General features: G+C 42.2%; 2 protein-coding genes across 3 annotated transcripts in view; both read left to right on the plus strand.

Annotated features, from left to right (window-relative positions):
* SPMIP4 (sperm microtubule inner protein 4) overlaps positions 1–9,230 on the plus strand; it is a 29,599-nt gene extending 20,369 nt beyond the window's left edge. The window contains exons 6-10 of the mRNA XM_090287800.1: positions 1,385–1,566; positions 3,244–3,332; positions 5,069–5,243; positions 5,531–5,622; positions 8,253–9,230. Coding sequence (XP_090143926.1) covers positions 1,385–1,566; positions 3,244–3,332; positions 5,069–5,243; positions 5,531–5,622; positions 8,253–9,059 — 1,345 coding nt within the window. The 3' untranslated portion in view covers positions 9,060–9,230. The remainder of the gene's footprint in view (positions 1–1,384; positions 1,567–3,243; positions 3,333–5,068; positions 5,244–5,530; positions 5,623–8,252) is intronic.
* A 7,115-nt stretch (positions 9,231–16,345) lies between these two features.
* Positions 16,346–18,846, plus strand: CYCS (cytochrome c, somatic). Of its 2 annotated transcripts, none has more exons than XM_090287097.1 (3): positions 16,346–16,489; positions 17,547–17,723; positions 17,826–18,846. In XM_090287097.1, the coding sequence occupies exons 2-3, from the start codon at positions 17,555–17,557 to the stop codon at positions 17,972–17,974; spliced, it is 318 nt and encodes a 105-aa protein (XP_090143223.1). In that variant the 5' UTR covers positions 16,346–16,489; positions 17,547–17,554; the 3' UTR covers positions 17,975–18,846. The 2 variants fall into 2 exon arrangements, with proteins under 2 accessions (XP_090143223.1, XP_090143222.1); XM_090287096.1 differs by having other exon boundaries at positions 16,347–16,460.
* The last annotated feature ends 7,766 nt before the right edge of the window (positions 18,847–26,612 follow it).

The following is a 26,612-nucleotide window of genomic DNA, read 5'->3' on the forward strand; positions in this document are numbered from 1 at the left end:
TATGTTTATTTTTATTGATTTTAGAGAGAGATGAAGAGAGTGCAGGGGGAGAAAAATATCAATGTGAGAAACATCCATTGATTGCCTCCTATATGCGCTCTGACCAGGGATCAAACCCACAACCTTCTGGTGTATGGGGACAATGCTCCAACCAACTGAGCGGCCTGGCCAGGGCACTGATCTTCCTTTTTCTTACTTTGTTTTCTAATTATATATAAACATTTCTCTATTCCATGTACTTCCTAATCTCCATTTTCTTCTAATTTAGATAGATGAGGTTTTTTTAAACCTTGTAGTTTGTCAGATGATAGGAAATTTATATCTTTGTGAACTTTTTAACTTGTTGAATTTTTTTTTTTTCCAGTGTACTAGCTACCTTTGGCTTTTTGATTTCTGAGCAGCACTGTGTACATACAGAGGCAGTATATTTTGTTGACTGATTGCTTAAAGAAACAGATGGCCTGCCCTAAGCAGTATGGCTCAGTGGGTTGGGTATCAATCATCCCCAAAACCAAAAGGCTGCTTGTTCCATTCCCACTCAGGGCACATGCATGGGTTGCAGGCCAGGTCCCTGGCTGAGGGTGTGAGAGAGGAAACCGATTGGTGTGTCTATTGCACATCAATGTTTCTCTCCCCTTCTTTCTGCATCCCTTTGCCCTCTCTAAAAATACGTGAGGGAAGGAAGGAAGGAAGGAAGGAACGAAGGAACGAAGGAACGAAGGAACGAAGGAAGGAAGGCAGGCTGGCAGGCAGGCATGGCTTGGGTTGAAAGTTCAATGCATGATGGTCAGAGATCACTTTGTATACTGAAGCCAAATGCCCAAACTGATTCCATAAAATAAAGTACTAGGATCCTCTTAAAACAAGAGGCAAGAATCAAAGCAACTAGAAATTCTAAAAACTATATAATTCATGTATCTTCTTCATATTTTGGTCAGTGAAAGTTATTCATCCATGTCCAGCTTGAAGCAGCTAGAGGAGCATGAGACCTTCGCCTGTTGTCTTTTATAAGATTATAAAGGATCTTAAGTCGGAGAGTGGGGAATTTTTACAGAGTGGGGGGTCCCCTCCCAATTAATTAATTTAATTAATTTAAAAAAACACTAAAAAAATAAAAGACAGTTACTCACTAATAAAAAATTATCATTTATTTTACAAATTAAATTTATTTTTGATTTGTCTAGCAAAATTAAGAAAATTCCATATGTTTTTTTGGTATATATTCCACCAAAATGCTACCTCCTTGAGTACAGGGATTTTGGCTTGCTGTCATATCCCCAGGGATTAGAACAGTACCTGCCACAAAGGAGGGTTCCAATGAATATTTAATCGTTTTAATTGCACTTCTGTTGTGTTTTGTTTTGTTTGTTCAACTAAATCTCAGCGAAATCTGCGTCCCGTATCCAATTGAACACCCGTACCACACACACATCTGTCGCGGTGCCATGTTCCCGACCTTCACATCACCTAAGGATCAATACACTGGCATTAAAGCCCGAAGCCAACGGCCATTTCCTCCCACTGTGCCAACCAATGCATATGATACAGTGGTTTTGAAGACAAGAGGTAAAATATGATTTTGAATCAGAACAGTATTAATTTTTCTTATATTTGGAGTTTATTCAATAATAAAATTAAAGAAACTAGGACAAAGGACTCAAGTCACAGAAGTGCGACCCATCAGATTAGAAAAGTACTCAGCTGTGGCCGCACTTTTGAGTCAGCAGGGACCTCACCACAGATCAATTAAATCAGATTCTCTGCAGATGATCTTAACTTTTCTTCTTTATACAGAACCTCCCATGGTAGAATCAGAAACAAACATTGTATTATTGGTTGTTTTTATTCTACTTAATATTTTGTTGTTATTTCCTTTGTGCTCCTATGGTTTAGCTTTTAAAAATTCTGCCCTAGCTCAGGTGATCAGCACAAGGGACAATGGTGGGCTCAGAGCCTCAGTCTGGACATGGATGTAGCTGCCATGATGGAAGTGAAAGACAGACTCTCACTGAAATAAGACTCAGAAAGTGGTGGGAGCAGTTTGTTCAGTTCCTCTTAGCACCTGGGAGCATGTTATCACAGAGGCAAAGATTGGGGTCCTCCCAGATGAGTTTTATTAAAGGGGATGGTAAACCCATACAATGGTCATCAAGTCTCTCCCACGCTATACTCCTCAGAACAGAGAAGAAACCTACAGCAGAAGAGTGAAGGTAACTAAGGTGACAGAAAAGGTACATGGTAGGCAGAGATAAATACTTGTTGAATGCATGTGGTCTGTGAAGAAGGAAAGACCCAAGCATCCTCCGTAGGTGAATAATTCAACCCAAGTGTAAGAACAGATACTGCCATCATCACTCTCAGCCTCAGTCCCTTATCAGTAGGCAGTAACACCGTGAGAGAGATTACAGTGGCGTGTTACAGAGCATGGACTATGGAAACAGACCGTATGGACAGAGCTCTGGCTCTTCCACTCCCCGTGGACCATGGGGATGCTGTTTCACTTCTGTGCCTCCACATCCCAATCTATAAAATGGAAATATAAGTACTACTTCATGGATCATAGAGATAAGTGTTAGCAGTTACTATTTTTATCACTCAGTTATCCACAGTCAACCATGGTCTGAAATATTAAATGGAAAATTCCCACAATAAACCATTCATAAGTTTTAAATCACACACCATTCTGAGCAATGTGATGAAATCTCCCAATGTCCCGCTCTGCCCCGCCCTGGCATAAATCATCCCTTTGTCCTGCATGTTCACACTGTATGTGCTACCCACCCATGACTCACTGAGGAGGCATCTGGGTTATCAGGCTGAAAAAACCATAGTGTATATAGGGTTCAGTACCCTCCTTGGTTTCATGTACCCTCTGAAGATAAGGGAAGAATATTGTACCACCAATACCTAGGAAACTAGTCTTTAAGATGTTCTCTTTTGATACCTTTTTGGTAAGCAAGTACTAACTCCATTTCTTGATATTTAGGCAGGGAAAAGCCTACTACTGCTGGAAGCACTAGGGTTAGAGTCATAGTCTGTGTAACCCACATGCTATACACTAAGTGGGGGTAGGGTGGGGGGGAGCAAGAAGTCAAACAAAGTTATAAATATATAGCTAAGATGTGCACCTGTGTTCTCTCTACCTCATATTATCTTGTTTCTATTTATTGCACCCATAAATCCATAACTTAGAAGACTATTCTTATACTTTCCGGATAACAGTGCTTTCCCCGAAAATTTCAGGTAATCCTTACAGGTACGAACTGCTTGATTTTCCCATGGATTCAAAGAAGAAAGCTTTGACTTGGCCAGGTCAGGGTGTATATTATGATGTAAGTATCTTTTTGATGTGTTTAAAACAAAGTAAAAAAAAAAAAAAATGCTTTTACTGCATTTTGGATTTAAAAATCCAAAAGGTGGATTGTTTTTATATTCTTTCTGGGTGAAAATTTTGAGATTTTCACCAAGATTCACTTTTTTTTTGGAGGGGGGGAAGGTTCTTAGCTGATTTCAGGTACTCCGGGCAGTTATGTAATATTTCCAGTTACAAAAGAAAGGTTCCTCCCAAAAGAAGGTGGAAAAGGAATGTATTTCACTGACTCTGTGTCCCCCAACTCTATCCTTATGATTCATAATGTACCAAGTAACTCCGAATATGTACAGAGTAAATGGGAGAGTTTTCAGGAAGATTCGCCATTCATTGTGCTAACCGTTATATTTGTGTATAATCAAAAATAAAACAATAGCCACTGTTTATTAAGAAATCGCTACACACACTAACCACTTTAGACCACTTTAGATACAGTACATCATTTAGCCTTAACAATAAACTCATAAGGTTAGTATCACCATCCCCATTTCATAGAAGAGGAAACTGAGGCTCAGAGAGTTTGTGACTATCTTACGATCATAGCAGTCCATACCATGACTCCACATGGATTTAAAAAAAAAAAATTTGAGAGCGTGTTTTTTTAAAGCTGGGGGCAGTGGGACAAGGAAGGACTTAGGACAGAAGAAGGAACAGGAGCGAGCCTGGGAAGGGCTGCTTCGGTTCTCTGGATACATTATGGGAGGAAGTGAGCCAAGGCAGGGCTGCTGGCAGCTCACTGGAAAGTCAGAGAAAAGGGGGCCTTGGAGACAGATTCAGGGGGTCAGCCCTGGAGAGCTGCCGATGCCCGTTGCCGCCCTGGTTGCAAGTCTCGGGACCCGTAGAACTTAGGGAGAAGAAGCATACCTAAGAAAGAAGGGCAGGCATGCTCCCAGGAGGGAGGACACCAAAAAAGGACATTTTAAATCATGAAGGGAAGTGGCTAGAAATTTGAAAATAACGCTAGGTGATGTTCAGTGGCCAGCGAGTTTGTGAGGGGCAGTGCCGGGTGTTCTCCATGTTATCTCCTAGTGCCTAACACCCTGTGAGGTAGGCAGGATATAACTATGGAAGGCCGGGAACATTTGAATTCCATCGTAGCAGGCCACAGTGTGGTCACGGCAATGTCACCTAGCCGTCTATGAAGTAAGCAGTGTCCTGTTCGTGTTTTGTAAAGTTGTACATCAAGAAAAGCCCTGAAAGAATGATCCGTTTTACTGGATCTCGCATTCTTTCAAGCAAAATCTAAGCAACCCAGAAATATGAGAAGCTGTTTTAGAGCTCATTCCATCATTTCATGTTCTTAATAGCCGAAGTTTCCATGTCTGGAGTTTAGTTCCTTCTTTCTAGTTCCCTCATTTCTACCTGCTTGTTAAAATGTTGCTTTCCTCATGCCACACCCCTTGGCAACAACCAGGACCTAAGTGTAAATCTAATGCTTTAACTGAGCTACGAAGACCCTTCAGGATCTGGCTCCACCCGCTACCCTCCAGCAGGTTCTCAGCCATTTCCAGTTCCTGCACACCCTCCTGTCGTGGCCTCTTGCCTATCTAACACTTGCTCACTCTTCAAAGCTCAGCTCAACTCTCATTGTTTCTGTTGCCTGGAATTTCTTTGCCGCCGCTCCTGGTGAGAAAGTGAATCAGCTCTTATTCTACTAGACAACATTAATAACAATAATCTTTTGTGTTCTTATTCTAGTTTCCTAAATGTGTTGAGAAAAACAAGCAAGTATTCTACCCCAAACCTCCTAAAACCTTCGCTCCTAACACTTGTTTAAATCCATGGGATCCTATTAACTCTCCAAAAGAAGCCAACATACAAAGAAATCTTGAGAGGTCTCACTGGATCACTTCATACGCTCATGATTTTACAGGTATGAGTTCACTTTAATACAAGTAAAAAGAACAAAATTAGATAGTTGACAAATGCTGTTACAGGCTTTCATCGTCTAATATTTCCCCGTATTTTTTAATCTAAGTACTAACAGAAATTAAGGTGGGCGGTATGTTTCCCTTAGCAGGTAACCGGGAGATAAAGTTGGTTTTCACTGTATTGGTCCTAATTATATTACAAAGGGAAATGGGTAAGTTTTTCTCTAAAAGGTCATTTATGTGCCATTTTTCACTTAACCAAATAAAAAGACGTGATGTTTCCATTAAGGTCTGGGGCCCATGAACCCCCTGGAACTGGACGATTATTATGAAAAGGAGGCAGCGGAGTTAACTGGACAGATGGGATTTGACCCAAAGCCTGTAAGTAATTGCAGTCAGCTCTCGGTTATTTTGGGGGGGGGGGGGGGAGGATGTCCACGTATTGGGTTCTTTCTTGCTTTGCCCACTTATTTTTCAGTGTTGGTGACTAAATTAGAAAAAGGAAAAAGTTAACTCATTTTAGAAAGTCATTGTGAATTTATTTAAACTGGTTTGAATACTTTTCTCCACTATTTTGAAGAAAAAGCAAGGTTTCCTTTTTTTCTTCATGATACTGGTTGTTTTGTATTTATTAAACAGATTTTATACTGGGTTACTGTTGCTAAAATTCACAAAGGAATTGATTTACAAAAGCTTACTAGTAATTTCATGAGATTCTTAAATTCTGTGAATCTTTGCACATTTGTATATCTTATACATTATCACAGCGTTTGAAGAGATAAAGCCTTCTTCCTCATATCCACAATAATTGAGAGTTGGCTGAGTTACAGTCAAAAATCAATAAATTCTCTGTAAATATCAGATTTCTTAATTGATTATATGAAATGGCCTGAAAGTAATGACCATCCCCTTTAGTGAGAGAAGCTATAAACTATTGGCTTAATTATATAAATGAAGGAAAGTGACCTGATAGTATTCATTTATTGTTTTATTTGGGTCCTAAATTTTAGCCTCTAAAATTACAAAATTTTGAAAACAAAATTAATAGTTTCAAAGACATAAATTGTGGTAAAATAACTATAAGCTATTTCAAGTGGACTCTTTTTATATGCTGAACTGTGCACATTGTTTTACATTAGCGTCAGTATTTCCCAAAGCAATATAAAATCATTAACACCAGAAGTAGTTCCATAGGCTGTGCTGTAGCATTCACTGGACGGTTTTTAATTTTTTCACACGCAACAAGCATTCTCTAAGGCTAGAAAAGGTGATACGCATTGTCTGACGTTGTCAGGTGTGTTCAGCAACTGTCCAGATTTCCACAGACTTGACCCAGCAGTCTAGCCTTCAGGAAGCAGCTTTATCATTTTTATTAAATACATGTGCATGTATACAAAGGATACTTGTCAGTATATTATGTGCAGAATTACTGTGCAAGTAAAAGATAAAGTATGCCTAAAATAGTTGGAATTTTCAGTAAATCTTGCTGATTTCTGACTAAAGCACAAATAACAGATCTGAGAAGGCATATTTTAGTGCTAATAAATGTGTATGAAATATTTTTCTGTAGTAGAATAGAATAATGGTATTAAAAACTGCTTCTTGCATAAAGAAATACTGTTAAAATAGAATATGATACACCCTATACTTTTTGTTTATGACAAATTAAACAGAGCGTTTCAAAGAGCTGGGGGGGTGTCTCCTTTTTTTCATAGATCTACTTGAACCTCATTAGTTAAAGCTTGTAACAGGTTTGTTAATGACAGTGTGGGAGTTTGTCAACTATGAACAAAGTAGGCTCCAGAAGGATGTCCCCGAGTCCATTTTTTCCTAAGTCCAAACCACCGTTAATTTCTCACCATTCTCATTTTTCTCTCTGCTCTCTATTCCATCATCATCATATATCCGTTGTTTTTTAGTTTTCTTCTTCAACATATAAAAATGTTCCAACACAGAAAAGTTTAAATAATTTTACAGCTACCAAGCGTGTGCCCACCACCTGGATTCTACTACTGGCATCTACTATACTCACCGCATAATTCTTCTTTCCGTCCCTCCAGCCACTCCATCAATACTCATTATTTTTATACATTTCAGAGTAAATTAAAGACATTAGTATACTTCACCCCTAAACATTCAATATGCATGTCATTAACCAGAGTTCAGTTTTAAGTTTCTTCTTTTAAGGTATAATATACATTCAATGATCTGTACAAATCCTAAGTGCACAATCAGTGAGTTTTGATGCATACACCTCTGTAACCCAAACCTCTCTCCATGTACTGAAAATCACCATTATCCCACATAGTTCCCGCATGCCCCTTCCAAGTCCACACCTCCCCTCTTCCCCCTGCCCCCCATAGACACATATCCGTTAATAACCCTTTCAATACACCCACTACTTTTGCAGTTATGGACATGACTGAGTTCACAATTTTTATAAAACATCGAAAAAAACAAGAAGAGATATGACTAATTCCTGTCAGACCAATATTTAGCAGATTCCTGAGCCCCACTGCAGACCTTGTGAATCACAGTCTCAGAGGATCAAGTTTAGGAATCTCATTTTCCGTCAGCTCCAAAGCTGATTCAGCCAAGGTTTAAAAACTCTTGCCTTAGCCTAATAAAGAAGGCTTCGGCAGACTCAAATAACTGCCCGTTACTATTAACATCATCTGCTGGTGACGGGCAGGAGTTTTGTTCCAGTGATTCTTCTATATCTTTGAAAGTTATAGAAGATAACTCTTTGAAGGCAAAGAGTTCTACATAGAGGAATTTCTATATCACCAAGTAAAAATACACTCTTAAATATTAGCAAAAATTGATAGAGGAGAAAAACATGTTTATTAGGATCCAAATTTCAATATCTTTATAAATATCAAAGAACAGCGGAGTGTGTACTGGTACACCCATCCTGGTTTTACTCTGACAGTGAGAATGGGTGGGACTTTTGACTTCCCATTGTGGCAATACCCTCAATCACTTTTCTCTTTTTTATCTCACCACTACAGCGAGAAAAATCCCATCCTGTCTTAAAACCCCCCAGGCCCTTCGAAGGACGAATTGCTCGATTGCTTCAGCACCGACGTCCTCTGGAGGCTATTGTGGAGCAAAGACCACCCTCCTGTCCCGATTGTACCCCTAGAGTTTTGTGTAATTTTCATACCTTCGTACCCAGTTCTACAGAAATTATGACACTTAGTGATAACGCACCAGGGGGCAGAACCAATAAATACCAGGAAATTGAAGACAAGATTAAGGAAGAACAAAGCTTGTTATCTACCTATGCATGCCCACCTTGTTACCCAACGAAAGATCTGACTAACATTTGTGGCGTTCAACCATTTCCAAAAATCACAAATACTAAAAAGACAGAAGATTTGTACTGGAGACCCCAACCTATACCGTACTGTAACCCAAACCGTTATATTCCATATGAACATTTTAAGTCTGCCTTATGTGACCCATACGTTATGTGTCAAAATCCTGTTAGCCTTAATAAGTCTAGTATTTTACAAAATAAACCAGACTTGGAAGCTTTGAATCTAGGACATTTTTTAAGGAAGCCGGAAGAACAGTTGACCTTTAACACAGAAAATGATGAAGAAACACGATCACTTCTGGGTTGGATACCTAGACTTGGAGAGGCCAAGACTCAAACCGACTTGCTGGAGCTTAGGAACTCTTTTTCAAAAAGCGGTGCACAAAAACGTTTCCATAAATCAGTTCTAGAAGACCATAAAGACCTCAGGGATAAGGTGCATTCAGGGATGAAACACCAATTCTACGACCATAATTCTTATTATTTCTATAATTGAGAAAATCATCTTTCCCTTCAAAAACCAGCCTCTTGCAAGAAAATATAATACAATTTCTTCCTTGTTGCTGGGTTCTGTTTTATAGAGGAGCCATAACAACCTTATTAACAAGGTTTATGTTTTCAGGAATTTAAGTTAGGATCTGGTCAGAGGAACCTAGAAAAAGTGATGTTTTGACTTCTTGAAAAGTTTAACAGTTTGGCAATAAAATATTAGAACCAGAAAAACTTATGGTCTTTAATCTCATTTTCAAATTATACACCATGGAATTTTCAAAAACCATGAAAAACAATGTGTATGACAAAGTTTACATTATTTTAAAAAGATGAATATTCTAAAACACTCAAAAGCCCAATAACTGACAATATACAATTTATATTACCTTAATAAAAAAAAAAAAAATATGTGAACACTGTCCCTTTATGTAAATGTACAAAATAACATTAGGTACAAAAGACCAAACTCAAATTCCCAGGTAATTGAGGGATGGACAACTCCACAAACTACATTACCTTAATCAGTAAGTGTGTGGGTCCTGTTTTTTTATATACAGGTGGACAAAGTAAGTCAGTAGAAAAAGATGAAACCCAAAATGCTCTGCATGCACATGTCCTAAGCTATAGCTTCTTTTCCTTTAAACTTCTGGTAGAGAAACAACCATTTCTTTAATGCAGAAAAAAATGATTGTATTGTGAAGATCTGGCAGTGACTTTAATTAGTAACTGGTGCATTCTTACTGTAGTAAGAAAGGATGCTGCCTTAGTCCGTTGTATAACAAAGTACTATATACTAGGTAGCTTATAAACTACAAACTTTTACTTCTCCTGGTTCTGAAGGCTGGAAAGTCCAAGGTCATGGTGCTGGTAGGTGTCTGGTGAGGTTCTCACTGTAATTTCACATGGTGGAAGGGGAGAGGGATCTCTCTGGGGACTCTTTATATAAGGGCACTAATCTCATTTATGAGGGTTCTGTCTTTAGGACTAATCACCTCCCAAGGCCCCATCCTCATACATAACTTTGGGGGCTGGGATTTCAGCATACGAATTTTAGAGGACACAAACATTTGGACCATAACAAATAGCTTAATATCAATTATCCTAAAGCCAAATGTCATCATTTTGGGAAGGTGTCCACAAGAGTTTAGTTAACCCAGATGCAGGTCAGTTCATTTAATGTGCCAATGTTACAGGGGAGACCTGGGGAGAGAAATCCCAAGCGTGTGGGAGTCTGCCTTCCCCTGAGAAGGGAGGGGTCCAGAAGTGTCGGAGGCGGCAGAATTGAAGCCACAGCCTGAGTGATACGTTTCCGTACCCCCACGTAAGGATAAACAAACTAGCCTAGCTCCTGACACAGCAGGAGGAAGCTTGCACAGAGTATGAATGGGCTGAAGAGGTCGCAGCAAACGTGTACCGCGGAGGTGAACATGGTAACAGGAGAAGACCCCTGCACTGGGCATGCGCCAGGCTGGTGAGCTGTTTGGACAGAGGAAAAGGCCCTCCTACTTGCCTCTGGAGCGCATAGGATTTGAGGTCGGTGTTTTAAACTGAGGGTGGGTTGAGATGCGGCCCTTTTTCCCTTCTGGTTCCCCTCGCTCGCTCAGGGAGCCCGAGCATTCCTGCGGGCCCTGGAGACCGAGCAGCCTGGCAGGGTTCCCAGGCTCCTCCCTGTGCAGGCAGCAGCGACCGCGCTGGCGACTGACACCGCGCTGTGCAGCCCTGCTCAGCCCGGTGCACGGAGACACTGGCAAGCCGATGGCCCGAGGAATCCGGTGCAGGCATTGGGCAGGCAGGAGAGGGGAGAAGCGCAGCGCGCCACGAGTAGGACTCCAGCGAGCGTGCGGCCTCCGGAAAGACACCTGAACCCAGAGTGACCGCCTGCGTTTCCCGAAAGGTGGTATTTTAAATAGAAGGAATTCCAGGTGCCGTTTTCAACTAACCTGGCAAAGGGTGGCAGGGTTCATTTGCCTTCGGGTGTTTTAGAGAGAATGAGCTCTGAGGCAGAAGGCTGCCATTCTTCCAAAACTGTAACTTTTCATTAAACAACCCCTTTCCTTTTTCACTAAATCTCTGCCTCCAGAGTTCGCCTACTGGGCGGTGGGCAGAACCCCACTTGCTGTTCGGTAGTTTATCATGGAAAGTTCATAAGGAATTTCTAGAAGGACTGAGATTTCTTTCTTTTAATTTTTCTTTTTGTGTCATGACCAACATATAATTTGGCTTCACTTTCTTTAAAACTATTCTGGACTAAAATTAGAGAATTTTTTTCCAAACCCTTTTCTATAGTACTAGTTATATTAGATATTACGGGAAACAAAATGTTGTATGGTAAACTAATATTGGAGACAACTGGGGGCAGCAAAGCCAGTCACATGACTTTACCACAGGAGTCTGCATAGCCTTTAATATTTAACACATTTGGGGATGTCCAAGGTGAAGGGGATGGAGTACACGCATTTCTTAAATGAATATGATCCTTTTATCATAAAGTGTATCATTGGACTGGAATTCCAAAGAGCTTTGAGAGGCGCAACTCCACAGAATAGGACTTGGGGGGTTTGACTGCACGTTTCCCCCGGGTTGCATGTTGTGACTCTGTGCACGTATCCACTCCTCCCACCTCTGCGCAGCCCTGGCGCAGGCCTTCTCTCCAGATGTCCCCAGGCATCCTCAGCGCTTGTAAGGTGTCAGGCCCTCCTCCTAACTCTGCTGGTTGTTGAGGCTCATGGATCTGGCCTTATTAGGTGACGAAGAATACCTACACTCCTATTATGCTCATCATACCATCAATTTTGAAAAAAACCTTACGGAGGTTTCCAGATCAACATAGATTGAATCCATGCATCTAATTTCAGTTACTCTAAAAAGTTCATGAAAACTTCAGTAAAGTTTTTTGGTTTTGTTTTTTACTGAATTTTCTGTTTTATCCTATATACAAAAGCATAAACTAGCTGGGTCAATCGGGGGAATAGGAGCGGAGATATTAGAAACATTTTGGAAAGGAGGTGGATTAAAAAGATGGCTCCTAACTAAAGATACTAGGACCCACTGGCAGTGGGGAAAAGAGCCCAGTTTACACATCAGAATCCTCAGAAGGCTCAGGAACTCAGTACCAGAAGTGTGTGAGGCAGGGGTGGAGTAGGGGTGGGGGTGGGGGTTGCCAAATCAAGACAGTTTGAGTGAAAGCGAAGGCATAGTTGGCTACTTAGATCCTTTCTGTACCCCACTCCACATCCCGACGGAGTCCTGAGGATTATTTTCTGAAGAAAGGTAAAACAGGATTTCCCGCATGGAGAACACCAGGCGTAGCTGAGGACTGGGTGCTGTTCTGAAAACAGGACATGGGTACTATTATAAATGAGGGGCCCAGCAGGAAACAGACCCTCAAAGGCTTCCACTGAGGGGCATTTAGTGCAGGGACTATTTACAAAGACGTGGGAACTTCAATAGCGGGGCACCTAGGAACGAGCAATAGCTAAAAGCCTTACCACTCCCAACCCTCCGGGAAAGAGAAGAGCCTAGTATTACAGTGCCTCCCACTGGCGAACCCAACTAGAAGTCAAGAGCAAAGGGATTCAGGATATAGTGGTCCCAACGCAAACAAAGTGTGTGTGGGGTGGGGTGGGGTGGGGGAATGGATCTAGATAGGCAAGAAGAGAATAACCAGCAAGTGGTCTTATCAACACTGACTTCTCAGTCTGAGAGGTGCAGTTCCCTCCCCAACCTGGCTACCAGAAAACTGACAGATGTCAAGTCTCCAAGAGGGAGTTCCCAGCTAAGGCTGAACATCGTCACATTCTACCTTCAGTTCTCACACTGCAAACAAAGTGTCTTTGTTGCGGTCTACTTCACGCAACGGTTTTCAATTTTTTTGTGTCTTTCGTTGGTGATTCTACTGTTTCAAATGGCCCGCAAGCATAGTGCTAAAGTGCTAGCTAGTGTTCCAAGTGCAAGAATTCTGTGCTGTGCAGTACAGAGAAAATGTTTGTTAGATTTGCTTCATTCAGCCGTAAGTTTTTAGACTTGACACCAAACAGTGATCCATTTAAAAAAATGGATAAATTAGCCTTCATAATAATTTAAAACTTTTGCTCTGCAAAAGATCCTGGTATGAGGATGAAAAGCTATGCTACACACTGGGAGAAAATATCTAGCAAACCACATATCTAACGAAGAATGAATATCCAGAATATATTAATAACACTAAAAATTCAACAGTAAAATAACAATCCAATTAGAAAATGGGCAAAAGATATTAAAAAACATTTCACTGAAGAAGATATGTAGATGGGCCATTAGCACAACAGAAGATGCTGAACATCATTAGCCATTAGGGAAATGCAAATTAAAATCACAGTGAATATCTATTCTAAATCTTCCATCTAGCTTTTCACAAAGGGATCCAAGGAGTAACTATGCACTGCAGAAAAGGACATAACCTATTTATTTCAAGATTATTAAGCATTGGTTCTTAGCTAACACTAATCCCTTGGGAGCCAGAAGACCACTTTCAGAAGACCACTATGAGAGAGGTTTAACAGGTTTTACCCAAGTTGGCCTCTTGGTGAAGCCAATAGGAACACAGATGTGCTGTGGTTACTTCCCCAGTTCTTGACTATGACACTAGAACAGATACATTTAACAACTGGCAGAATCCTGTTTTGGATCCCCAGCCCATCAAATAAAAAAAGGCCCAGTGGAAGTACCTGAGCACTTCTTCCCCCCCAAAAAACTCAATACCACATCTTGACAAAGGAGGTGAAGAGAATACACAGGTTATTAATTAGTACCACTATCAAAGACTTGAAAAATGCAGAGGTGATTATTCTTGTCACACCTTATTTAAGTCACCTATTTGGTCTATTCACAAGATGTATGGATTTGGGAGAAGGAGAAACATATTATTTTAAACTTAATAAGATGATGATGTTAACTGGAGCTGCTATTCTATATGTAGTAAGAGTATATACTCTCTTTCTGTCCTCTGGAAGAATATATTGAAGTTACTGAGATTAATTCTTTCTTAAATGCTTAATATAATTTACCATTAGAGGCATCTGAGCCTCGGGTTTCCTTTATGGGAAAGCTTTAAATTATGGACTAATTTCAAGTTTTCTCTTTACTCCTATGTTTTGATAAATTGTATTTTTCAAGGAATGTTTCATTTGATCTTTTCATTAATACTTATTATCAATTCAATATAAGATTTGTCATTTTTCATATGGGTTTTTCGTGCCATTTTCTTTGATCTTACGAGATGTTTTTCTGTTATATAAGTCCATACTTTTACTTTCAAACTTTTTGTACTCTTATGTTTTAGGTGCATTTTTTTGTAAAGAGCAACTATTTCATTTTTGAAATATCCAAATTTAAAAATATTTGATAACTACAGAATTTCATCTACTGTAATAACTGATCTACTTGGGTTTTAAACTACTATCTTACAATGGGTTTTTTTTTCCCTGCCTGTTTATTTTTCCCTCTTTTTTCTTGCCTTTTAAAAAATATTTATTGCTATTCCATTTTTCTCCTTACTTTGGAAAATATACACAACTTTTCTATTATTTGTTTCCCTAGAATCTAAAATATACCCTCTTCCTGGATAATGCAAGGAGTTTAGAATAGCGTAATGCTCCTTTTCTCCAGGCTTATATGCCCTTGTCATTCCTTTCACTTATATATAGCTATGGTGTACACCATACACATTTGTGTATGTATGTATGTACATAAACATATAAATTGCTTAGTTTTGCTTGTCATTGGGTTTTCTAAAACCTTTATGCTAAATATAGTTTATGTCAACGGTTATAATTTTCACTTATAGAAGTTATGTCTGGCTCTTTTTGAAATCTGCCTGGTAAACAATATCAGAACCTCCAAAGTACAGGCTGAATTTGCAAGGTATTGCTAAGCTTGCTCTTTTACTAACTTGGATAGCCAAATGAGCCTACTTCAGTAGTACCCACACGAGGTCTTGAATAGTGTAATTTCTGCTGTTTTATAGCACACTTCTGTGGCAATAGTGTGTGAACTTTTAAGAGGAGAACTGGAAGTCAGGACACAGAAAAAATAATTGTCATAAAGGAAATAGGGTGCTCTGGAGCAGAAACCAGAGGCCCAGTGGTTTGGAAGGGATCTAAGGTAATGGAGTTCAAACTTCTGGTATCTGTTGCTGAACTTGGGGGCAGGAGAAAGGCTGCTACCATGAAGTTTTATCAGAGAAAAAGTCCTCACTGATTTACTCTAGGTATTGTACATAACATGTATTCGGTAAACACTTAATAAATACGACAATGCTAGAGAGAATATGGGGAAGAAAAATTCATTACAACTCGGGAGTTCAATTTGAGGGACAGGAGAGTCAAGAAGAAACTTTCCAGTAACATAACAGAGCAGGAAGGGGAGCCAGTTCTGGAGAAAAAGTATACAGCTGGAAGCTGTGGTAATCCAACCTGTGTTCCAGTAGAGCCCCAACCACATTAGTTTACTTGAACGTGACCTTCACCTAGGTTAGATGGGATGTAAATCCCGTCTAGATTTCCAAGAGTTTTTTAATCATGTTAACAATGTTGCTTCCTAGATGCTGCCTACACACTCTCCTCGTTCTTTCTGCACACAGACGCGAGCGACAAACTGGTGTTGGCGGAAAAGAAGGCAGCAAGCAAGGGGCCAGAGCTGGAATCCAGTCTCTGCCGCACCTGCAGCACCACCCCGAGTCCCGGGGCGGTCATCAAGGGGAGATTTGGAAGATGACTTAAAGGAACGGGGTGGAGGAAGATCAAGGTCAGGTGCGCGTGTCCAACTCCTGTTAACTCCCGATTCCAGGCTATCTCTGTGGGTGCAGCTGGCGCCAGCCGTGCAAGTATGACCAAGTACGTGTAAAGGTCGCCAGCTGGAGGGAAGGTAGTCTGGGGACGTCTCTCTCCGGGGTTGGCAAAACGCCTTCCTGAAATGCTAAACGTCCCGGAGCACAACGGCAGTAACCTCCGCAGGTTAACGCCCTCGATCCACCAGGGGCGTCCACTGCACCCCCGCCCCGTCGACTCACTCGTGCACTCTAAGGCCGGAGGGTGACGTCAGCCCCGTGCCGTACGTCCAGTGGACTGTCGTAACTCCGCGGCAAGAGTGGCTTCGACAGGAAGGGCATACACGCGATACATCCTACCCTGCTAGCCGGCATGCGCGCGCAGGTCGGTGACGCAGGCCCCGCGACCAGGGCCAATAAGATACGGCTACGTCACTGCGCATTAGTCGGCCCGGCCGCACGTCGAGCCGCAAAAAGGCGGAGCGAGTTCGGTTGCACCAACACCGGTACTTAGGTGCGGACCGGCGTGTCCTTGGACCTAGAGAGCGGGACGTCCGGCTAGCGAGTGGGGAGCTCTGTGTTTCGCGCGACGAAAGAGCGGTGAGCGGAAGGCACAGAGAACGCAGCAGGTGGAGGCCTACCCACGGGGGCGCGTACCAGCGTGGGGACGTGCGGGCGGTTGGAGGCCTGCGCCTGGGGTCTCCCCAAGTGGAGCCCACGCGGGCGGGTCGGGCCGAGAGTTAGGATCCCGGACTGTGGCCAGGCTGAACCCGGTGGGGTACGGCTTCAGGTGGGGTTGAACCCCGCCCCCCGCCTCCCGCCCCGAACTAGGTCAAAGCTCTGAAATCCTGGAGGCGGCTGGGAAGCGTTTCCGACTGAACACGGCCCTTCCGTTATCGGGGCTGAGAGGCGGTAGAAATGATAGCTAAGACTTTCCGGGGTGGAGAGGGGTGCGGGAGGACGGTGTCCAGCGCGTCACGTCCTGCTTCCCAGAGGGCAAAAACTACTGCTTCTCCGAAGAGGGGTCATTTTCTGACCACTTGTCGCTTCCCCCCCTAAGCTGCTCAGGCATCTCAGAAAGACTCCATCACGGTCTCCTTGAAATCGGCCCGGATGGGTGACCTCGTGGTCGCCCCCCAGGGACCCCAGAGGTGGAGGATGGGGGTGTCTGGCAGATCTCGCAGCCCGCCACTTACCTCTCACCCACAGGAAGGCACTTTAGAGTGATCTGAACAAGCTGACTCAACCATGACCTCTTAATGTACTTTGCCCCCTCTTCATAGGGGGTTGGTTTAAGTTGTATGAATACAATAGGCATTCTTAGTTGAAAATTTGGTGGTTTTGGCTTAATGTACTAACCTTCAAACTTAATCGGATTCTTGACTTTTTGTGACCTTGACCTCGTCTTTGGAAACAATTTCGAACTAGGTTGGTTCCCACTTTGCTTCCTCGGCGACTTGAACCATCCCTTATTTAAACACACACATGTTTTTAAGGAAGTTCTTCCAAGTAGTATTTTCGGTATTAAAGCGCGTGTTGCAAGTGTACTAAGTATAACAAGATTTGAGTCTGGAACTGACTGTCCCAGATATACAATGGATGGGTAATTCAGTGATCGTTGGGTTGGTTACCGCTGTGTTTTTACTTGGAAGAAAAACTTAATAAATTGAGTCTTTTCATTTTCAGATTTTAAAATGGGTGATATTGAGAAGGGCAAGAAGATTTTTGTTCAGAAGTGTGCCCAGTGCCATACTGTGGAAAAGGGAGGCAAGCACAAGACTGGGCCAAATCTCCACGGTCTTTTTGGGCGAAAGACAGGCCAGGCCCCTGGATTTTCTTACACAGATGCCAACAAGAGCAAAGGTAAGAGGGATAGTTAAATGACCAGAGCACAAATACCATGAAAGTAAATGGTGAACCCTTTATCGGGAGTGGAAAATACTTAACACATCTCTTCTTGTTCAGGCATCACCTGGGGAGAGGCTACACTGATGGAGTATTTGGAGAATCCCAAGAAGTACATCCCTGGAACAAAAATGATCTTCGCTGGCATTAAGAAGAGTTCAGAAAGGGCAGATTTGATAGCCTATCTCAAAAAAGCTACTAATGAGTAATAGCTGGCCACTGCCTTATTTATTACAAATGTCTCATGACCTTTTTTATGTGCATCATATTTAAATTGATCTTACAGACCAGAATGCAGATCATGAATGGCTGATAGAACATTCTGATTTAAATAATATTGGCTTATGGTTAAATGAAAATGATCAGCTTTTTGAACTTTGATGGTAATTTTGGTTCAGCGACTGCTACCACTATTTTCCCCTTTTAAAAATATGATTCGACTTGGTTTGTAATATTCAGCTTTTCACAGAGATGGTGAATGCTGTCTCAAAACCTGTAGGAGATTGGTTTTATATTTAGATTCATGTAACTGGTTATAGTAACATCTTTAAATACTGAAGAAATCCCTTCACTGATTATTAGAAAAGCAAGACTTGCTTGTGTTCCAAATTGTGTTCATTAGCCTGTTAAAAGGGATGCAGGTAGGCTGGCAGTGTCCATTTTTATCTCTTTGGTTCCAACTATGCCAATTCAGTTAAAATACCCTGTATCAAAACTGTTGCCTTTTACTTAATGAAAGGCTAGTTTTAGTGTGGTTTCTGTATAATATCAAATAAAGAATATTTAACACTTCTCACATTTTATAGATGATCTATAAGGTCAGATGCTTTTAAAATTCAGCATGACAGATACAGGAGCACAATTTGTGAATTCTTTAAATCACACTAAGTTGTAATTCAGGATTGTCTTGAACGGCTATTCAAAAACGACTGTGGGGTTGCTATGTATGTGTGTGGTCGGCAGTGGGGCTTTTGCCCGCTCACTAAAACTAAGATTAAAGTATAGGAGAATAGATCATCACAAAATTGTAAATTATGTGATCTTAAAGCTTAGGATAATTAAAAACAAAATCAGATCATGATTTTTCTAATGTGATTGATTTTTTAATACCTGATACTCAAATTTTAATGGTTGAAAAGTAAGGTAGGTCTAAATATTGATGCAGTGGTGTTACTAGTTATACCATTAGATTATATTTACTCGGTCTTCTGGGACAGCCTGAACTAGGACTTAAATAATTTATACTCGTGTGACTACTGCAGCATTTATGACAGACGTGGATAGAAGAATGTACTTTCTGGTCATGTGTTAATTTATGTACTAAATTATTTCATCCATAGTCTATACTGTACATTTAGAGTAGTTCCTGGAAATTTTATGGAGATGGGAGAGAAATTAAGTGTTAGTCTGAGTGTTGATGGTACGGAATTTTTTAAAATCCATCCAGGAAATCTTTTAGAGGTAAAGCCTTTGTAATGGAACTTGGTAATGGCATAAGTTGGTGGTGTTCAGGGACAGTGTAGCAATTTACCTTCTAAGAGACAATTCTGGACCCATGTGGAGGGACATGAGGGCCAGGGAGTTGATCTATTTCTGTGCCTCCTACATGAACTAAGGCCAGTGTTGGCAGAGGTGATTACTGAGTACCCGCTGTGTTCTAGACCAGTTTTACTCAGTACTTCTGGTTACTTACAATGTAAGTGATAGAGCCATATGCTCTTAGAAATTTTTAAAAAATGAGAACAGGCCCTGGCTAAGTAGTTGAGTCTAAAACCAATTTTAAAAATCCTCAGGTGAGGATTTAAGAAAGAAATCTAGCAGTGTGTTGCCCTTATGTAAGGACTGTTTCTTCCAAGTGACCCCTACATCCTGGGTTTTGTGTTTAGTTTTAATTGACTTAAGGTTACATAGCACAAGTGGTTTGGGTATTCACGGTGTGTATCAAGAACCGGAGCCAATGATCTATACCAGCAGTGCTTGCCCTGGGCTTTTGTTTCCTTAATCTAGGATTCTTGCAAGTACACTGCAGTGCCCTTAATACTGATTCAATTCCTGTTCTAAATCTGATGTGCTCACCTCTATGTTCTACTTATTCCACTTTTTAAGTTGGCAGTTTATTTTAAGTAGTTGGCATTTGGTAGAAATGCTCCTTTGGGTCATCCTCTTCCTGCATTTTTCTCTAGTTTATAGACATACTGTACTGTCCATTTTTGCTTTAACCGCTGGAGATTGTGGTAAACTGAAAAGGCTGTGCTGGAAGTCACATGCTGTCTAGAAGGAGGCCCTACCAAGGCTGGCTCTCCCTGGTTCACTAGACTCGGGCTGTTCTGTATCAGTCGAGCTCAGACTAAGGTAAACCAAAACCAATTTTCATTCGATGAAGAGTATTCGTGTCTCGTGATGGGGCCTTTGGCTCCCTTCATCATATCAGAGTACCTTGAAAGTCAACTGAGAAGTTGCTGAGCGTGGATTAAGCGTGGCTAATTAAGGTATAGTTCATACAAGCCAGGTTGATATCTGGCAGCATATAAATACACGTCTATAGTGACCCGAAGCTTGTTTCCCGGATGAGTCTCCACTAGGCAGTTCTGGGTACACACTGAACTGCTTCTTGGGCTACATTATTGGTGTAGGAGACTGACCATTGTCCTGGTGTTGACATACTTAGAGTACAATAAAAATACTAGGTTTCCACTTGCTTAGTAACGGTTGGATGCTAGGTAACCTTATTTGGGGTTTGTGGTATTTGAAAACTCTGGTCATACTCTCAGGCTGTCTTGGTTCACTCAGAAAGCTGAACAGCTTTACTATTTCTCAAAGAGTAGATATATCCAGGTCCTTAGAACAAACTTAACTGGTGGTCTCCCTATGTACCGCCAACAAAGTATAGCTTTGTATACAGAAACTCACAATGGCAAGAGGACTAGTGTACAGTAATGGATACATCATCAACGGTTTTAGAAATGCAAGAACTTTGGTAAAATGGGATATTTTAATCACTTTAGAGAAGTCCCAGAGTGTTGGAACTGGAAGAGATCTTGGTTTTTACAAGGGGGGCGAGGTAAGTGGTGAACAGAAGCGAAGCGGCCTGGGGTGGAGCATAGCCCATTTCTCTTCCCCTCCCCCATGTTGTTAAAAGCCCTTGGGCCTGGACCGTGTTCTTTGGAGGGTGCTGGCCCCAGAGTGGCCACAGTCAGAGTGCTCTTACCCCACTGACCTGGTTGCAGGGCCCAGCTCAGGCTGGGGGAGAGGAGCCACGCCCCTCCTTTTCCCTACCTTGGATTTGTTACCATTTTGCACTCAACACTGCCAATAAAGATTGTCTAAATTGGAAAAGAAACAAAAATTCTAACTTGAGCAACATAGCTGAAACCAGACTCGAGATACCCTGACTCATATTAAGTCTTATCAAAGCCCACTCTCTCCAAAGATGCTAATGAGTCTCTTTTTTGTTTTTTCTTCATTAGAAATGCGGCCACGTTCCACATTGGTGCTATTAAATGTGTCTATAGCTTGAACAGTGTATTTTGACAAAGGACCATTGCACTGAATTGTATTTGCGGTGCAATGCAGGGAGGCTGGGTCTGGAATTAGGAAAATCGTGTTAAGAGTGGAGGTTGGCAAACAGCCCGTGGGCCAACCTGGTCAGGCACCTGTTGCAGTAAATTCAACCTGACCGGGACGCAGCCTCATTCATTCGTGTCCTCTAGGGCTACTTTCGAGCTACAGCATCAGAGCTGAGTAGTTGCTACAGAGTGTAGGACCCTCAAAGCCTAATATGCTTACTGGCACTTTATGGAATGAGGTACTTGACCCCTGGTTTACAGTAGAGCTTTGCCATCTGGAGAATAGAAATAATCTGTACCTAATAAGGTCACTGTTGAGCATTCACTGAACATGTGTGTGAAAGCTCTTAACTGGTAGGCACTGAGATATTTGTTCATTTTACATCCAGGTCAAATTCCTTCAAAATCACATATAAAAAAATCACCGCTCCCAAGGTTAGCAGTAACGTCCCATGTCTAGTCTTTTTTATCCCCAGTTGTCTCTGGTGCTCTCTAGGACATTTGACACCCTTATTATTATTTTTTTTTTACCTTCTTTGGTTTAAATGAGTTTCACATTCACGTGGAATAAAATACATTGGCATAAAATTTTCAGGAACATATAACTAGTCATCTGTTGGTAACCCAAATACATACTTCATTTAGCATATAACATTTGCCCAAATTTTAGGCTCATAAATCAAATTGCTTTATAGTTATAAGGTGCATTCACATCTCAATTTATCCTTATTTACCTTATTAGGGAAGTCCTTTGTTGATAGGTTCTGCAACTTCAGCGAAATGGCATGTCACAAAACCAGTTTTATCCTAGACTACTTGGTATAAACAAGAGTTAAGTTTCTCTGGCATCTCATTAATGTTACAATGAAATGACTAGTCGAGGACCTGCGGTGCTGTCCCTATTTTATACCTAAGTAAACAGTAAGGCTCAGAGAGGTGGTTACTACCAAAGGCCACACAGGAGCATGACTTCGGGAGTATCTCATATACTGACCCTGCCTTTCCATGGTGCCTTCTAAAACTCCATGTCAACTGGGTCATCCCTTCCTGCCTTTTTAAAGAACTCATACTTCCTTTCCCCCCTGCGGGCGGCTGTCCAGGCCTCACCCTCCGCAGCCCTCACAGTGGAGCGGGCTTATTCTTCCACACGGTCCACAACAGCAGCCTTGTGGTCTTGGCCCCTTTCAGATCATTCCTTCCTCTCCCGTGCAGCCCTACCTGCGTGAGATTCGTGACATCTTCACGGGCCCTTTGCTCTTGTCTGTCCTTCTGGACCTTCAGCATACACTGAGAAACTCAGCACCTAGCTTTGCTAGGTGTGTAGACTGGAGGATAATGACCTGAATTCATTTAGAGACTCAGCGGACTCCAGGCTGGGTTTGGAAAGGCTTTGGTTCAACTGGGCTCTTAAAAGTGTAGCCTTCCAGGGTTCCCGCAGGCCCAGGAGAGCTGACTGGGCTCGTCTCAAGGTGAGTCTTGAACTCTACCTGTGTCTCCTCAGCACTACAAGACTGATACAAACGCAGTTCTGCTCCTTGGAGCCTTTCTGCTTGCCTTCTTAGCCTCCTGCCTTGTTCAGCTTGACAATGGAGCAAATGGCTTAGCAGCAAGGGGTCAGCCACGTATTTTGCCCTTTCCTTCTGGCTGAGACGTTCACCCTTCAGGTCTCTCCTTTTTGTTTCTCCATCCCCAGAAGTTCCTCTGCCCAAACCCTTCCCCTGGATTCGTAGGCTTTTGCTCCACGCCCAAGGTGGGTGCTTTCTCTGAGGGACGAGGCTGCTACAGACCTTTCTCTGCAGTTCTCTCATCTCATCTAACCAAGTCCCAGTTTCTCCTCCATTATCGCCCATGCGCTTCATTTTAGCTCCACAGGAGGGAGGAGGGCGGCTGCCAGGCCTCCCGAACTGCTCCCGTCAGGCTCTCTCGCCTGTGGCCGGTCCCTGCAAGGCAGTAGCCTGGGACCTGAGCTCTGCTCTAACGGCAGAGGGATGATACTCTCTTTCCCCGCGATCTGACAGTGTCGCAGTCTTGTTTCTTCCCCGACCCCCACACCGGTCTCACTCTGCATCCCAGGCTGGAGTGAATAATACTAATACCCTTTCTTTTCCTTTTTTTCCTGAGGAGTAGGATTGCCTGCCTTCTGAGTCCTGTGATTTTTGCTGATGGCGTCCTAACTCCTTTCTCCTTGTTGATGATTTTGGAATAAGTGCTGGGCCGGCTCTAAATCAGTCGTGAAAGAAATCTCATTTGGACATTCAAAGATAAATTGCATTCTGGTTTTCAGTGTATGCCCCAAAGAAAAGCCTCAATAGCCCTCTTGTAGGCTGCATTCTCTTCTCTAAATTGTAAATGAGTCCATTTGCGCTGTTTTGGTAAGCAGGATCAAAGTTCCTCATTGAAAATGATAATGGGAGCTATTTTATAGCTTCGATAGTTTGTGCTCCAACTGCATGCGTATCGTGTTTTTTATACCTGTTCGCATTTAACACGACGATCCTGCGCATGGGGGTGGGCAGAGGTAATTACTGACTGCACTTTGTTTATGAGAAAATGAAGCTGACAGATGTTAAATTGCTCATCGGCAAGTGGTAGAACTAAGATTCAAAGTCAGGTCTCTGACTCCAAAGCCCTGGCTCTTTCTACTACAGTTCTGCCTCTTGACCCTTAGCTCTCAGTGTTTGATGTCACATACGGTTTCTAACCTCAACCCTGTCTAGTCGTTGTGACCACCCAGGGGTCCCTGGTAACAGTGCGAGTGACTCAAATAGTCCATCACTTTGAGTAGTTAAAACGCAGTGACATACAGGACATTTCCAAAGGCTGATAACAAAATTTAAGAATATTATATCTAGGTCCTGGCATGGTAATTCAGTTGGTTAGAGTGTCGCCCTCATATGCCAAAGTTGTGGGTTCAATACCCAGTCAGGGCACATACAATAATCAGCCAATAAATGTATAGATAAGTGGGACAACAAATATCTCTCTCCCTTCTCTTTCTAAAATCAATAATTAAAAAAAAAGAATATGTGTAAATACTAGTTAGTGGCTAAGAACACAAAGAAAAGATTGAAGGCTTTTAAGTACCTTGTTACCTCTAAAAAGAATAATATCCAGATCTCAGCACAACCATCAGTGACTTGCTGATGGGGACTAAGGGAGCTACTGGCCTCACGTGGATTGCGCAAAGGTGAGGAGCAACGGATGTGAGGGAGGAAGTGGAATCACGACCCTCACATACACTGAGTTGGTTCCCCATTGGGGAGATCCCTGGGCTCAGTTCTGGGTAGATCTGCATGTGCTGTTAGCTCTATGCCCTACTTAGCTTTTGTATCACTCCTATCGCTGGAACTTCCTTTCTCCCCAGAATGATTTGTTTTAAATATGTTCTAGTCAGGGCTCCTGGTAAGGAAAAGAGACTTTCCCAAGAAATATCAGATAAAGGGAAGTTTTGAAGGCTTGTTTTGTTTTTATAAGGGATCCTGTCAGTGGTGAGGACTCAGAGATTTTACCCTCCTTGCAAGCTAACAAGTCATCCTGCTGCCATGTAGTGGACGCTGGCAATAAACAGAAGATCCTCAGATCACAGACAAAGGACAGTTTATTAAATGCTGCATTGTGGTGTCAGTTCTCCAATCCCTAATTCCCACAGGGCAACACCAAAAGGGGCAGATGAGACCTGCACATAAGGCGGGTTACATCATGTGAGGAACCCACAACACAGGGAACCCAATCTTTTATAATGGGCCTGAGCCTTCCTGACCTTTGCCCCCATGGGGGACATTATCTTTCTTTTACTGGGCAGTAAGTAAACCTATCTCTCTATTCTGAGGCTGTTCATTATATAAACATCCTTGGAAAAAATCACCCAAAGGCCCTGTTCTCTAGAACAGTATCCCTGTTCACAAGGAAAGTAGAATATGAGAGACCCCTGGAGAACTGTCTCCCAGCATACCCGTGGACTTTTATGAAAATCCAAGAATAAATCTGGAGCTGGCAGGTGGCAGGAGTTTGGGGCTCTACACTACAGTTATTGGGATTCAGCCATACTCCACACATATTTGGCTTCAGTACAAGATGTAATTGGCATGGCTCATTTGTTCATCCTGACCTTAAGTCGTATAGTATTTCTGATCAGCCTGTTTTGGCTCTTGGCCCAGTTCCCTCAATACTCCAGACAACAGTGGTTGGAGGAGTTCATATATGGTCTTAAAAAACTCTGGGTGAGTGTTGATGTCTCCAGAGGGTTCAAATAATGATCTCTCTTACCTACTCAGATTCTGAACAAAATGAAAAATAAAACAAAGAACAGGTAGGTGGGAAATTAAGTGTTGATTACCGATAAAGATAAAGTTGGAAAGCTTAGGGAAAGAGTTAGGCAGATGTAAGCACCCACTGGTAGGCAATGCAGGACCAGAGTTAGACTCTGCTTCTTGATCCCAAAATGAAGAAGAGAAGACTTGGTTCACACAGGCCCATTTTAATTCTTCCTAAATCCATAGTTTTCCAGAGGAAGGGGTAAGGGAACGGAGACAGGCTATGAATTCTATTAACCGAGCTTCCTCCGAGTGGATGGAAACACTGGGCAGCATCTTTTCTAATAGTAGGAAGCAATCACTGCACCTGTTAGAATCAACTTCAGTCCCGCCCCCATTCGTTTGCGTGTTGGACATCCCCTTCGCCCATTTCCCATCAGAGTCTCTGAGCCTCTGGAGGACAAAGTCTATTTTCTGTTTAGCTTTGTACCCTTGGCACTAATGCACTACAGTAGTTCCCCTTTCCCATGGGGAATACGTTCCCAGACCCCCAGTGAATGCCTGAAACTGCAGATAGCACCCAATGCTATATATACTCTGTCTTTTCTCTATACATACACACCTACCTGTCATAAAGTTAAATTCATAACTTAGGCACAGTAAGCGATGAACAATGGATGATAGTAAGACAACTATAACAATATACTGTAATAAAACTTATGTGGGTGGGATCTCTCTCTGGCTCTCTCAATCTTTCTGCACTGTGCTCATCTTTTCGCTTGAAGGAAGCACTTTCTGGCCTCTCTGGCTTTTCCCAATCTCCAATATCATTACGCTGGCACTTTGAGGACATCACTAAGTTAAATAAGAGTTACGTGAACACAAGCTCTGTGATACTGAGACAGTGGACCTAATAATCTAGTGGCTGCTACGTAACTGACAGTCCAGGAGTGTCTGCAGCGTGGGGACGCTGGGACCAAGGGGTGGTTCATGCACCAGGCAGGTGGGCGCAGACAGCGCGAGATTTC

This window comes from Furipterus horrens, unplaced genomic scaffold (genome assembly GCF_987537825.1).
Source record: "Furipterus horrens unplaced genomic scaffold, mFurHor1.1.pri manual_scaffold_9, whole genome shotgun sequence".
Taxonomy (NCBI): Eukaryota; Metazoa; Chordata; class Mammalia; order Chiroptera; family Furipteridae; genus Furipterus; species Furipterus horrens.

Bases quoted from the DNA above. Each gene is read 5' to 3' on its own strand.
- CYCS (XM_090287097.1), top strand. From the start codon at position 17,555: ATGGGTGATATTGAGAAGGGCAAGAAGATTTTTGTTCAGAAGTGTGCC. The intron at 17,724-17,825 runs GTAAGAGGGATA...CTTCTTGTTCAG, and splicing joins AGATGCCAACAAGAGCAAAG to GCATCACCTGGGGAGAGGCT.